Genomic DNA, 13524 nt, shown 5'->3' with positions numbered 1-13524 from the left:
TCCTGTTTCTGGGGAGAGGGGATTTGTTAAAAACAGGAGAGAGAGAGAGGCGTGCTGTGCCTCAACGCCCGCTTTAGTTTTCCTTTCCAGGCCAGGCTAATAGTTACAGTAATACCAGCAGTATTTATTTCCTTTTCAAACTTAGCTGATTGATGTCTTGACGTGCCTTGATTTATTTGGTGCAGCAACCAAGTGGACTAGGTGCATTGCTCCGCGTGCCAATCCCTTACATTGTGTATGCATCAGTCTTCGTGTGTTGCCTTGTAGATCTGACAACTTGACTCTAATCGTTTAGCGATTCATATTTCATCTGGAGCAGGGAGATGTGATGGGATCTATATCCTATCTCTTTAAATGGAGGCGATGGACTTAACGCCGCCAGTTAAGAAAATTAACACGCCATTGGTATTGTGAGAACAAAGAGTACAAGATCTTGATGGGAAGCAGATGTTGGTTTTTTGAAAAAAAAAAAAAAAAAATATATATGTCTTGACGTGCCTTGATTTATTTGGTGCAGCAACCAAGTGGACTAGGTGCATTGCTCCGCGTGCCAATCCCTTACATTGTGTATGCATCAGTCTTCGTGTGTTGCCTTGTAGATCTGACAACTTGACTCTAATCGTTTAGCGATTCATATTTCATCTGGAGCAGGGAGATGTGATGGGATCTATATCCTATCTCTTTAAATGGAGGCGATGGACTTAACGCCGCCAGTTAAGAAAATTAACACGCCATTGGTATTGTGAGAACAAAGAGTACAAGATCTTGATGGGAAGCAGATGTTGGTTTTTTGAAAAAAAAAAAAAAATATATATATATGCATGTATATATTTACATGTATATAAAAAGGCTATAAAAATGGGAGGTTAAAGTCTGCGTTTTCCAAAGCCCCCGTTATGGTGGCTCATGACTTTGGAAGGTGTATGGTAGATCAGACCTGGGAGAGGCACTGATGCAGAGGTGTAGCCCACTGGAGAAGGGGTTGTGGGGATCAACTGAAGGAAAGAAGGAAAGAGGGCTTCGTACTAAGGGAGTGATGCTTACTGAGAGCAAGCTGGAGCATCAGGAGATGATGGCGGGGCCTCAGCAAACCAGAGGGTCTGGAATAGAGGTGAATTGCTTTCTGTGCTGTTCCTGACCCAGATTGGGACTGTCTAGATTAGCTTTTGCAAAGCTGAACTAGATCTGTCATGCAAGCTGTTATTTTCGCAATGTTTCTCCTTTCTCTATTCTTAGTAAATGCGGTTTTCTACAGCCCGCGAGGCTTCCTTGTGCGGTTGGGATATCAGTTCAGAAGCTTGGTCCCTGCCATCAGCAGGTAAAGGGGCTGAGGCTTCAGGAAGCCCAGGGCTTTGGCTGCAGGAACCAGGGGGGTGGGCATAGCCCTCTGCTTGGGTACGGGTGAGCAGAGTCCATCCAGGCACCACCAGTGGAATTGTCTTTCTAGGCTGCCTCCTCTTGGTTGCCCTTCAGAAGAGTTGTTCTTCAGTGCAGGTGAAGGGAAATAATCGTTATCATTAGATTTTGATATAGGTTAAAGACAAGAGACCTAGAATAGTGAAAGATTGATTCAGGACAAGAAATACCAACTGATAAATAAAAAAGCCTGTTAGATGGCTTGCAGGTGGATTTGGAGAGTGGAGAACCAACTACCGTTGGCTTCAGCCGAAAACCTAGGGGAAAGATCTCATGTTTTCCTAAGCATTTTTTCTTGGGTGGCTCCTGGCTATTTTGTACTAGCGTGCGAATTCCCTTTTGCTAAAGGATCTCTCTGATTTATCTTCAAAGGGTACTTCTCTCGGTTCATTATTTTGACCTAAATTGTGTCTTTCATAGATGACTGCCGTTTTTTAAATTTTATTTCTTCTGTAAAACAGTTTGCTCAGAACTGCATTTTTCCTCTACAGCTGTTTTTCCGTCAAATGTTCTCTCTCCTGAGAGGCTGTTGGCTATTTATCAATATTTGATCTGTCTGCAAAGCATACTTCTGTGGGGTGGCCGTTTATTATGAAATGGTGTCTTTCTAAAGTGGATCTCATCAGCTCTTGATCTCTTTCTCTGTTTGCCTGCCTCTTTCTTAGCTAGCCTAGTGGCTTTAAGAAGCACTCGATCTCTCTATTTTAAGAAAATTAAATGCAGTCATTACAATGGCAACTACTAAACAGCAAAAGGAGATACATCAGAGTCCGGTATGACTTCCAGCAGATGCTTGGCAAAGAGCTTGAAACTGTGCCAGGTGTTTATAGGTACAAGAGAAAAATCCCCTGTATTTCCTTCAAATGTAAATATTGCAAAACTGGTTTTCGTGGAGTTTTCAGCAAAATGAAAATAGTAAAATAAATAGCAGAAAATGCCATGTATACTGACTGCCTCTTAGGCTTTCTTTTTTGTCATATCAGCCAAGCTAAACATTATTGAATCCAATGCGTTCTTAGTCCGACTCCTTTGATTTCAGTGACATTGAACTAGTGATGAACCTGAACCATGGACATTGCAAGGTTCCCTTAATTCTGCTCTTTCTTCAGCCTGTGGGAGCTAAATTACTGATGCTGTTAGAGATGAAATAATTTCCATTAGGAGATGATAAAAGCGGCAAAAATCAGTAGGGAAAAAAAAACATTTTGTGAGGGTTTCTCCTGGTTTTGAATGGCAATAAACATTAGGTAGAAAGGAGATTATCTTTAATGCAGGCTGCATGTCTCACTAATGACAAGAGTGTTTCTCCCAAGAGTAAACCGAGGCCTCTGAGCTGGTTTATGGATACCTCAACAGAAATAGTCGCATTACTCTGGCCTCTGCCTGTAGGCAGCTGCCGAGAGCTTTTTCCGAGGTACTCTTCTTGCTGTAGATGATTTTGCAATATATACATAGAGGAAAACCTAGGCAGTTTTAAAAATAATTTCTTTAATGCATTTTACATATTGTACTTCCAATAGCACTAAGTATTTCTGGCAGCCTCTTAAGATATCCATTATTCATTCTTCATTAGCTGATATTCCAGTCTACCCAGGAAGTGCAGCATTCAAAGGTCTTCAAGTTTAGTACGTGCTAGTATTTTCTAACCTTATTTTTCTCAATATCCTACTATAGATGAGGGATGTTTTGAAAGTCAGGTGTTCAGCATCTGAGTAATGACTTTTTTTTTTATAAACAGAGATCAAGAAAAATGCTTAATAACATGAGATTTTTGAAATGCAAAAAAATTTCAGGGTTTTTTAATTTCCTTTTTGGCTTGTAGGCCTTTTGAGTTCACTGAGAGCACGTTTCCATTTTCTTCACTGGAAGTGTTAAAACTAAAAATACACTTTTTTTTTTTTTTTCTTGTATTATAGTAACTTCATTTGGTGGATCTAGAGGTTTTAGAAACTTCCCTTATAGCAGGTGGCTCATGAAAAAATCCTAAGCTTTATTACGACTGAGTCCTGATCTTACACTGTAATGAGACCAATTTTAGCTGCTTCAGTAATATAAAAAGGTCCTAAACCTTCCCTCCTCAGCACAGCATTCCTCAAAGTGCAATCCTGCTTTATTGTTGGTGCTGGCATGGTGGTGGGGGGGCCTTCCAGACCAGTATGTCTCAGAGGAGAAGGATTAGCCTGCTGCCATCCATGCCTGAGAGTGGAGGGAGCACAGATTGCTCTGCACCCTCCAGTTCTGCCTGCGTGCTCTGAGGACTCCTTGGTTCTAGTGTGTTTCCTCAGAAAAATTGTTGACATTTACTCCATTTCAGTACGTAATTATTAATTAGCATGCTTTGATAACGTTACGGTTTTTTAGATGTAAATATGAAAGTCGAGGCCCTGTTGAAAATACCCTGCTAGATCATTGCATTGGCATGAAAAAAATGTTTTAACTTCTATATCAGCTAGGCTGGGGTTTTGTGCTGTCCAAATGTCCACACAGCAACGAGAGGATGCTCTTTGATAATTGGAAGATGCTCTTTGCCGCTTTCTTTTAATTGAAAGGTATTTGTTGCTGCTATTGGTTGGGAAGTGTGTCCCTATCTGTATCCTACGGCTTTTGTATAAATGTGTGCTATTAATAACTGTAAATAAATGTCAGCCAATAAAGGCTTGGGGGTTTTGACAAAACAATCAAGAATGGCCAAAAATGATGGCGTACAAATACCGCAGATAAGACAGATCTACGGCATTGCCATTTGTCCTCCTCATGGGTTAGGCTCTTTATTATTGCCTCATTTGTATTATCTGCAGACTGGCTGTAGTGAAAAATGCCTCCAAACAAAGGGAACAAAACCGTTTCACAGCAGTAAGAGTTACGCGCGTGTGCGGGTGGAGCAATACAAGAAAAGCTTACGAGAGCCTTCTCTTCCCCGGTAGCTTCCCTGCCTTTGCACCCCGTGTATCCTGCTCTCTCCACCCTTTCCTCTGCATTCGTTTTGGTGTGAGTTACATGAGTGCACAGGTTATCCAGCAACCTTGTTTTCAAGTGCCAGTCCCATTAAAAGATCACCAGTTACGTAAGCTACAAACACGAAGCTGCGGTCATTTGTGATGTTGCTTCAGAAACATCTGAGGGTTTGTAGAAGGGCTTGTATGGAGGATGTTTTTGAGAACGGGTATGTGATGTGAAATACATACTGGTCATCGAAATTTCCCCTGTAGTTCTGATATGCCTTAAAATATCTATTTCAGGTTTGCCAGAACCAAACAGAGACCGTATATTCCAAGGACTGAGAATGGATCAAGGATTCTACACGTCTAAAGACTTCCTACCTTTGGTAGCGATGGCAAGTAAACCAGGTGTGTGATACTATGTTTTTGTTGCAATCACGTTCAATAAGTCATTAGTGGTTATTGATATATCCAAACACGCAGCGGGTTACGCAGCAGCACATCCGATTGCGGGAGGACCTCCCGATGAAGGGGTCTGGGGCAGAATTTTCTCTTGGTGAGTGACAACCTCAGGAGCGTGGTCAGGAAAGTCAGTCCTGGAGACTGTAAAGCAAATAACCCTATATAAAAATCCATGGCAAATCATCACCCCTAATAAGTTATCTTTGTTATTTTAAATTCTATTCAAAAGATGTCATAAGCTTCTCGTTTGTATAAATCATCTTGGTAGAAATAGTATATATATAAGATGGTCTTGGAAAAACTATGGTATTAAAGAAGGTGTTGCCGACCTTCTGATATAAGCAGCTGCTTTGCATCTTGTTGGTAAATGATTATACTTGATCCCAAGTGACGGGCTGCATGTTTTACAGACATGTTTAAGGGAGCACTGGTTCCTTACCCAAACAACTTGCACTCTAAGACTCAGGACAACAGCGGTATGCCAGGAGTTAATAAGACAACACTCAGTTCATAGGCACCGAATGCAGTCTTGTTTTGTGTTTTACGTCTTTGTTTTGAGTACAGAGACGGCTGCGTTTGCTCCCCAAGGCGTATAGCTGCTTTCGGTGGCCCTGAATGTGAAATCATAAGCCCCAGATGGATATACGAGATGGGGCTCGTGATTTCTATGCCATGTTCCCTCACGGTCTAGATTCCCCAGTATTTTGATAAAAAAGAAATTCCGTGTGCAGTTTTCTGGGTGTATACTTAGTGCAGTATGTGGTCTTGTACGTAGGACCCCGTATTAACCACACATAAACCCTTTTTATCTACAAACTCATTTTCTTCTGGGCATTCAGATATTTCTTTCAGCATCGTACAGGGTTGCTTGCTCATTTAGTAGACTCCCCATAAACAATGTGTTAAAGAATGTATCTTCTGCGGCAAATTATTCTGCATATAAAAGTAAAGTTTATTACCCCATTTTATGCAAAATATTTAGGAAGGGAAATTCTGCATCCCATCTGTCCCATCTCTCTGCTGTTTTGATCAAATGCTTATTTCTGTCTGTTTTTTAAGCTCAAAGTGAGCTCAAATGGGTTGCAAGAAAAGGCTGGGTTTGGGTGGTTTGGGTTTGGTGGTTTTTTGGGTTTTTTTTGAAGAAAGAGATGAGAGATCTTTAAAAATGAAACAGATTGAGAATCCGCACTGCAAAACATTTGCAGATTAACAAAGGAAAAATAAATCTTGCAAAACAATCCCCTCTCGTAATAATATGACTAAAAATAGGATTCTGTATGGACACGTGTACTGTAAGTGGCCTGACTGCATGAGGATCTGTACACTGTGATCCGCATCTTTTAAAGCATTGCAAAGTGGCGCTCCTGATTTGCCAGGATATGTGATGATTTTTTTTTTATTATTATTTTAAGTCTACAATGAAAAAAAGGATGAACTTTGAGGAACTAACCTTTTCTGACTGACAGTAATAAATAGCTCTTTGGTGTTGTCTGTTAATTAACACTGTCTCTTAATTTTCCCGGTGCCTGTCTGTAGCTGTAGCCACCTCTCGCTCTCTAAAGCATGGAATTTTAAAATAGAATCACAGAATCATTTAGGTTGGAAAAGCCCTTTAAGACCATCAAGCCCAACCATTCCCCTACCCCTGCCATCCCACCCCCAAACCCTGTCCCTCAGCACCTCGTCTGCCCAGCTTTTAAATCCCTCCAGGGATGGGGACTCAACCCCTTCCCTGGGCAGCCCCTTCCAGTGCCTGACAGCCCTTTGGGGGAAGAAAATAGAATATACACATCCTATATCCTGCTCTATCCTCTTTTTTTGCTATGACAGTTCTCTAAATAATAGACATAATAGGCTTATTCACAGTAAAATACATTTTCTGCCTGCTTATTCAGTTCTGAATACCACTTGTTAATATACTTTCCCCCAGAGGGGGTTCCCTTTGCAGATGTATAGATCTGACTTTACCTTGGGGGTGGCCCCGTTGCCAAGAGCAAAGCTGTGACCGCTCCGTTCTAGGCTCGTCCCGTACCGGCACGCTGAGCTGCCCTTTCCCCTTCCCCCCCAGCGCTTGTGCTTTTTCCACAGCACAATCTACAATTTTTGCCAAGGATTAAGTTCGTTAAAAATAAGTGAGAAAAACATAGTGAGAATTTTAGAATAAGAAGCCAATTAAGTAAGCAGTAAACGCAATGCTGTATACATAGGGGGCGGAAATGATAGCATTTGCCATACATTAAGCATTTCACAAGTGGAGAGAGAATATGTGTATTAGGATGTTGTTTCTCGCTCCGTTTATAGGTCTAAATGAAAAGCGTTGTTTCCTTGAACGGTACTTGTGTTTCTTTACAATTACGTTTGAAAATCTGCTGCTACTATAGCAGGGTACTCGAGCTGCAGAGCAATTACATGGCCAGTTTAGCACCTCCTGACTGAAATCATCACGGGCTCGTTGAGAAAAGAGCTTGGTATTGTTTATGGCATTGTTTTTTTAAGGTGCCACAATTTCCCTAATCAACGGGTAGTTGTATTAAACTTGTGATGAAGTCCAGTCTCATACGAGGGACACACACAGTTCAGTCTTGCGTATTTCTTGTACGATCAGCTCCTCCGATAGGAGCTGTAGATGATGAACACATAATGGCATTCTCTCCTTGTAACTTTTTGCAAATCGTTTGTAGAAGGCCACTGTAGCTTAAGTGGTTTCTCCCAGTGGAAGATCTGGGAATCACTGAATTCGTACCGTTCTTTCTGCCTCATGCCATAGAGCGTAGCCTCTGAGAACCGTGTCGTAGCCAGAGCAGTGTCAGTGCCTCATGGAAGACTGACTGAGGGGACTATGAGAAACTATTACACAAAACTATCAACAACTGGTCATCTTTTGGAAAATCCCAAGTATTAGTCTTCATAATCTGTTGAAACGTTGGGTTTTGGGTTGGTTTGGGTTTTTTTTTTTTTTTTTTTTGGCTGGGTGGATATTGAATCTGATAAGAGAGAAACTTACTTTTTGAATAAAAAGATCTCACAATGCTAATTTCAACCTGACAGGACCCACAATCCTACAAACGTGTTGTCATTTGAATTCTTTCCAGAGAGAAAGGTGCAGCTGCTTGGAGTACTGACTATGAAATTATGTATATGAGCATATCTTAAAGATGGGAATAAAACTGTCTTTCAGTGAAGCAGAATAATTTGATAGTGACACTCCATGCATGGAAACCGTAAGATGCTTGGAAACTGTAAGATGCAATTTTACACTGCTTTGGGTACAAGTACCTTTTGAGCTGTCATGCAGAAATGGTTTCTCTACTTGAAAATGGGGTTTTCCTTTCATCTTTCAGGGATGTGTGCCTGTCACTCTCCATTGCCAGCGCTACATGGAACTGTGATTGTACTTGGGGCAGGAGACACCGCTTTTGACTGCGCAACGTCTGCTTTACGCTGCGGAGCTCGTCGCGTGTTTGTGGTCTTCAGGAAGGGATTCACTAATATCCGGGCCGTCCCAGAAGAGGTAAAACTGAAGAACAGCATTTATGAGAAGGAGTATTGGTTGTGATTTCTATAGGGCCCGAAAGTATGCTGTAGGGACTTAAAAGACATCTACAAAAGATATCTACAAAAGGTTTTGCTTATGAAAATGCTCTTAAAATGTATAATTGTTTATTAGAGATCTGAGGCTCACTTTATATAGTCTCTGTATAAATGGTTTTTCCTCTGTAAAGTCAGACAGATGCATCTGCATGCAGGGGGTAGAATTTCTTGTATGTTAGAAAATACAGTAAAATTTTTTAATCTTGGAAGCACCCCCAAGATCAAACAGCCATTTGAGTATTGTAGGTGACTCTTCAGCTCATGGTTAGATCCTAGAATGGGACCTGTTGGCTGCTGTCCAGTGAACCTTAGTGATCCTGACGTCACCTTGGAAGCCCATAAAATCTTGTAAGAAAATTACTTACAGTGATTTTGGTTTTGAATCACCGCCAATGGCCATAAAGCAATGTCACTGATCATAGACTTCAGAGTTCAATGTGATTTTTAGTTTGGCTTTGCACTTTGGCATTTCTCAGGATATCTGCACCTTTTGAAACTGGCTCTGCTCCCTCAGTGTATCTCCACTACAGGAGGGTTTTTTTCCAAGTTAGATTTTCTTTTTTTGGTGCCCTTTTTCAATTATCATTTACTTGGTGTGTACTTTACACTTCTGCATACTTGAGGATATCAGGACATCTAATGCATCTTTATCATGAGATTTATGGTAGTTTGGTAGATCTTGGAGATATTATAGAAAGGGAATGGAGGGTCTCAATGCATAATTGACTTGTGTTTCTGTTGCGCTCCATTTAAGAATTCCAGTCATGGTGAGGTTACTGAAGCCACGGCACAGACAGACTCAGGTGCTATTCAGGTTCTTACTAATGAAGAACCAGCCATCACCCTGAACCAAAATCTTTCTTAGCAGCCTGAGTAAATTCCTAAAAGTTGTCAATGTTTGTACTCATCCAACCATGCAGAGGCCTCGGTAAAAAAGTAAAATAAAGGTAGCTTCAGCTAGTGACACCTGTGATAGAATGATGTCAGGTTGGATATTGCATGTTTAAAAAAGTTTGGTTGTATAAATGTCGACAGTCACATCCTGAAGACTTTGCTAAGACAAAATGCTGTTTGATTTCAGCGGTTTTAGATTTTTCAGCAGAGATTCAGAAGATCTTAAGTCTGGATTGTCACCGGGAAAACTGTTGTTTACACATGCTAGGCAGCATTTTAAAACATCTTAAAATCACAGTAAACCCAAATCGGGGCATGTACTTAATTAATACTAGGCCTCTTCTTAAAAGACACAGATAATTCTGTGAGGTAACTCTTGTGCCCTCAGAGGAGTTATACATATTCAGAGTAACAGGGAACAATAAGAAAATATATTGGAGAAATATTTGCATTGCAAATTTACCTAGTTCCGCTGCCTTGAACTGCTTGATTTAATAGCAGAGGAGGCTCTGAAGTTGGTATCACGATGACTGACGGTATACCGTACACAGGTGACTTCTTCTGCAGAAGAATGCATGGTAGCATCTTGAGTGAAAAAAATGTTTGGGTTTTTTTTTTCATAAAAATACAACAGTGTTCAAGTTATATGTTTTATTGCTTCTACTCTACAGATGGAACTTGCAAAAGAAGAGAAGTGTGAATTTCTGCCTTTCCTCTCCCCTCGGAAAGTTGTACTTAAAGGTGGACAGATTGTTGCTATGGAGTTTGTTCGAACTGAACAAGACAATGATGGAAACTGGAAAGAAGATGAGGATCAGGTCGTCCGCCTGAAAGCTGATGTGGTGATCAGCGCCTTTGGCTCCGTTTTGAGTGACGCCAACGGTAACCCTGTCTAATGCATTCTGTAAATGCCCATCGTCCTTTTCGCTGCAGCCATTTTCTGTCCTTTGGCAGTTTTGTGAAATGAGTCTCCTGGAGGTTACAAACCCTGTGACTGCTGCTCACCTTCATGGGTGTTTCTTTGTCCTTTAGGTATAGCTCTGAGAACAGACCTTGAGGGTCTGGTAACGAAACAGTTGTCTGTATAGAGCAGGGACTCGGAATAGAGGTCCAGTTGCTCAGTATATGTGTGCTTGCTTTCCTCTCAATGCAAATGGGATCTCAAAGAATACTCTTGAGGATTTCTTCTGGTCTCACTAATTAACTTTAGAGAAACTCATTATACTACAACTTTAAACTGAACTATCTGATCTCTGAAACCTTTTTTTTTTTTTTTTTTTTTTACCTATTAAATTAAGCCAGGATTGAGACAGATTCATTATTCTGGTTCAGCTGCTCTGGCTGTCACTCATTTCTTGTGCATAGGCAAGAGAACTGTGGCTTCTCTCATATAGATGGTATTTGTTAAATTCACCTGCGCTTGTCTCAGCTTGTCTCATTATTTAGTTGCACTTTACAAGCTTTGGTCTTAAAAATTAACAATTACATAGTTAACGATACAGAAATTGGCACACAGATGGCATTTCAGAATTGTCTGGATGTAGCAGGAAGAGAGCTGAAGAACATGAGTACAGCTAAGAGCATGGGAACGGAGCGGAGCTCAGCCTGTTCTCCTCTGACACTAAGTTAGATTTAAAGAGTTCAGGCACATACATCAAATGTGCCTCGAAAGTAAAAAACACCGACTCAGCAGAAGGCAGATTGATAAAATGAATAGATCTTCAGCCTGGAGACGCTCATCAAGGTTAGCAGGTTCTGAAAGCCTTAGTGATCAATGTGACTACCTCTCCAGGGCATGGTCATGCCAGCCAATTACCCCATGACATGTTGTCATGGTCCTTTGTGTATAAATGCTCTGACAGAGGACTTGGCAAGTGCCTCGGAGTGCACGTCGCCAGAAAATTTGGCAATCAGATGCTGGTTCTGCGAGTGCTTTAAAGGGAATTTCAAAATTTCTTAGCATAATGTGGGTTTGTGAACCTTTTCAATCCAGGAAAATCGTCACCCTAAAATAATCTACGCAGAGTCTAGTAGCATTTGTGGACATACCTCAGGCACGTATAAAATGTATGGCTTCTCGCATCTGCGTTTTCTGTGTATGCGTTACAGATAATGCTGTTTTAAATGATGTTAAAGAAATGAGTTTTCTGAGAGTAAGATTTTCTGGAGTTATTGGTAGACTTATACAACAAATGTACTGACTTCACAGGAAGACAAAACATCAGTTAATGAAGGTAAATTATAGGTCCCACTGAAAAATTTTAGAATATAGCCCATAGCAGATTTATCTGTAATCTGAGCGAGCTGCTCGGTGCTTGCTGTCCCTCAGTCCGGTTTATATAAAGTTAAAGCATCGTACAGCCACGAGAAGAGTCTGAACTCTCCTGCAGTAAAAAAGAAGGACCAACCTGGTTCCTTGAGGAACATCTAAAGTTTGTTCCGGGAGCATTCCTATCTTGTGTGTGTTGCTTTGGGATGGGTCCCTGCAGCTAGGCTGTTATTTAGACAGCAACAGCACCCCGTTACGTGCCGTGCTAATTACTCAGGGCTGCCTCCTGCCCCGCCGTTGCCTCCTGCCCCGCCGTTGCCTCCTGCTCTAAAGGGCACAGGAGGTGCAGTCCCCGTCTCCTTGAGAGAACAGACTCCCACTCCACTTGGAGACATACTGCCGTATAGAGAGTCCAGCATCCGTGTTGCTCATGTTTTAGGGCTCAGCCTAACCCCCAGGAGGCAGGGAGAAGTGTTTTGGGTTTTTTTTTGTTAATCTTTGAGATTCATGAGCCACTCCGTTGGTGGAGTTGACTTGAATGAGAATTTTGGAAAGTGTTGTTGTTGTTGTTGTTGTTGTTTTAAAACCCCCCGGCGGGGGTTTGGGTTTTTTTTTTTTTTTTTTTTTGGAAGGTCTTCTAGAATCTCGTGTGGTAAATCGAATATTAGCCTATGCAATCAGTAGGTTTTGTTGTGATTCGTAGACCCTATGATAAAGAAGTGCTTCTGTTTTCTCCCACATTATAAACTCTCAGCTAGAAGGTTGAACTAACTGTGTTGCTTAGCCATAATACTGTGCTGGTCTTATATCTCCTCGTACACATTCACTGTCTGAAGTAGTTGTTGTGAGGTTTTAAAATAGGAATATAAAATGGGAGGGGAACAAAGTCGTGCAGTGAGCTGATCATGAAAGAAGAGAGTCATTTAGCTTGGGGGTAGCAATACACCTCGGTTTCACACTGTATTTTTGGTGGAACTGCTATTAGAATAGCAATCAAATTACAAGGAAAAAAGCAAGGCATTTGTTTTGGATGTTGTGGAAGCGAAAAGAAGCTAAGACTTGAGGGAATAAAGTGTTTATTTAGAGCATACCATTTCAGTTGCTTTTAAATCTTTATTTTTTGACTAAGCTGTCTTAATGAAAGTCAAATTTGCTTTTCACCATTGAGTTGGATTACAACCAAATCTCCAGGCTGCCTCAGCATACATAACAAAAAGAAATGGAAAAAAAAAAACAAAACCAACACCAAAAGCATCTTATATTTGTAGGTTTTTTTTTTCTTAAAAAAAAAAAAAAAAGAAAAACATTTTGCTATTCAAGAGATGGCCATACTCAGGTATTCTCCATCAAAAGATGGAGATGAAAATACTGGAGGTACTCAAAACTGGACAATGCCGTGAGCAGTCTGATCTGACTTGGAACTTGCTCTACCTTTGAAGGAGGAGATGGGCGAGGTGACCTCCAGAGGGCCCTTCCAGTCTGAATTACTCTATGTCTGGATGACTCAGATGCGGGTTGAATAAACGTGTTGATTATTGCTCCTACAAAGAGCTCTATCAATGGACCTAATTCGTAAGGCACCTCAGGGAACTGCAAATGCAGTATTGGTATGGGCTCAGATAGCAGGATGTGTCCTATTTGTTATTAATATTGATAAATGCTGATGCTGCTGGTGTAAGAATAAAGAAAATTAGACTAGATATAAGGTAGAAATTCTTTACAAGGAGGGTGGTGAAACCCTGGCAGGGGTTGCCCAGAGAGGGGGTGGAGGCCCCATCCCTGGGAACATTCCAGGCCAGGTTGGCCGGGGCTGTGAGCAACCTGATGTGGTTAAATGTGTCCCTGTTCCTGCAGGGGGGTTGGGCTGGGTGACCTCGAGGGGTCCCTTCCCACCCAAAACATTCTATGATTCTGTAAAATACTATGAAAACCGGAGGGATTAAAATCAGACTT

The 13524-nt window shown here is 41.2% G+C and overlaps 1 protein-coding gene across 1 annotated transcript in view; it reads left to right on the top strand.

The window, feature by feature from the left end:
• DPYD (dihydropyrimidine dehydrogenase) overlaps positions 1-13524 on the top strand; it is a 372577-nt gene that overhangs the window by 151377 nt on the left and 207676 nt on the right. The window contains exons 10-12 of the mRNA XM_009647526.1: positions 4656-4763; positions 8159-8328; positions 9974-10184. Coding sequence (XP_009645821.1) covers positions 4656-4763; positions 8159-8328; positions 9974-10184 — 489 coding nt within the window. The remainder of the gene's footprint in view (positions 1-4655; positions 4764-8158; positions 8329-9973; positions 10185-13524) is intronic.

The sequence above is a fragment of the Egretta garzetta genome, unplaced genomic scaffold (genome assembly GCF_000687185.1).
Source record: "Egretta garzetta isolate BGI_Z169 unplaced genomic scaffold, ASM68718v1 scaffold149, whole genome shotgun sequence".
NCBI lineage: Eukaryota > Metazoa > Chordata > Aves > Pelecaniformes > Ardeidae > Egretta > Egretta garzetta.
The sequence above is the reverse complement of the archived record's forward strand: the minus strand, read 5'-3'. Positions and strand labels throughout refer to the sequence as shown.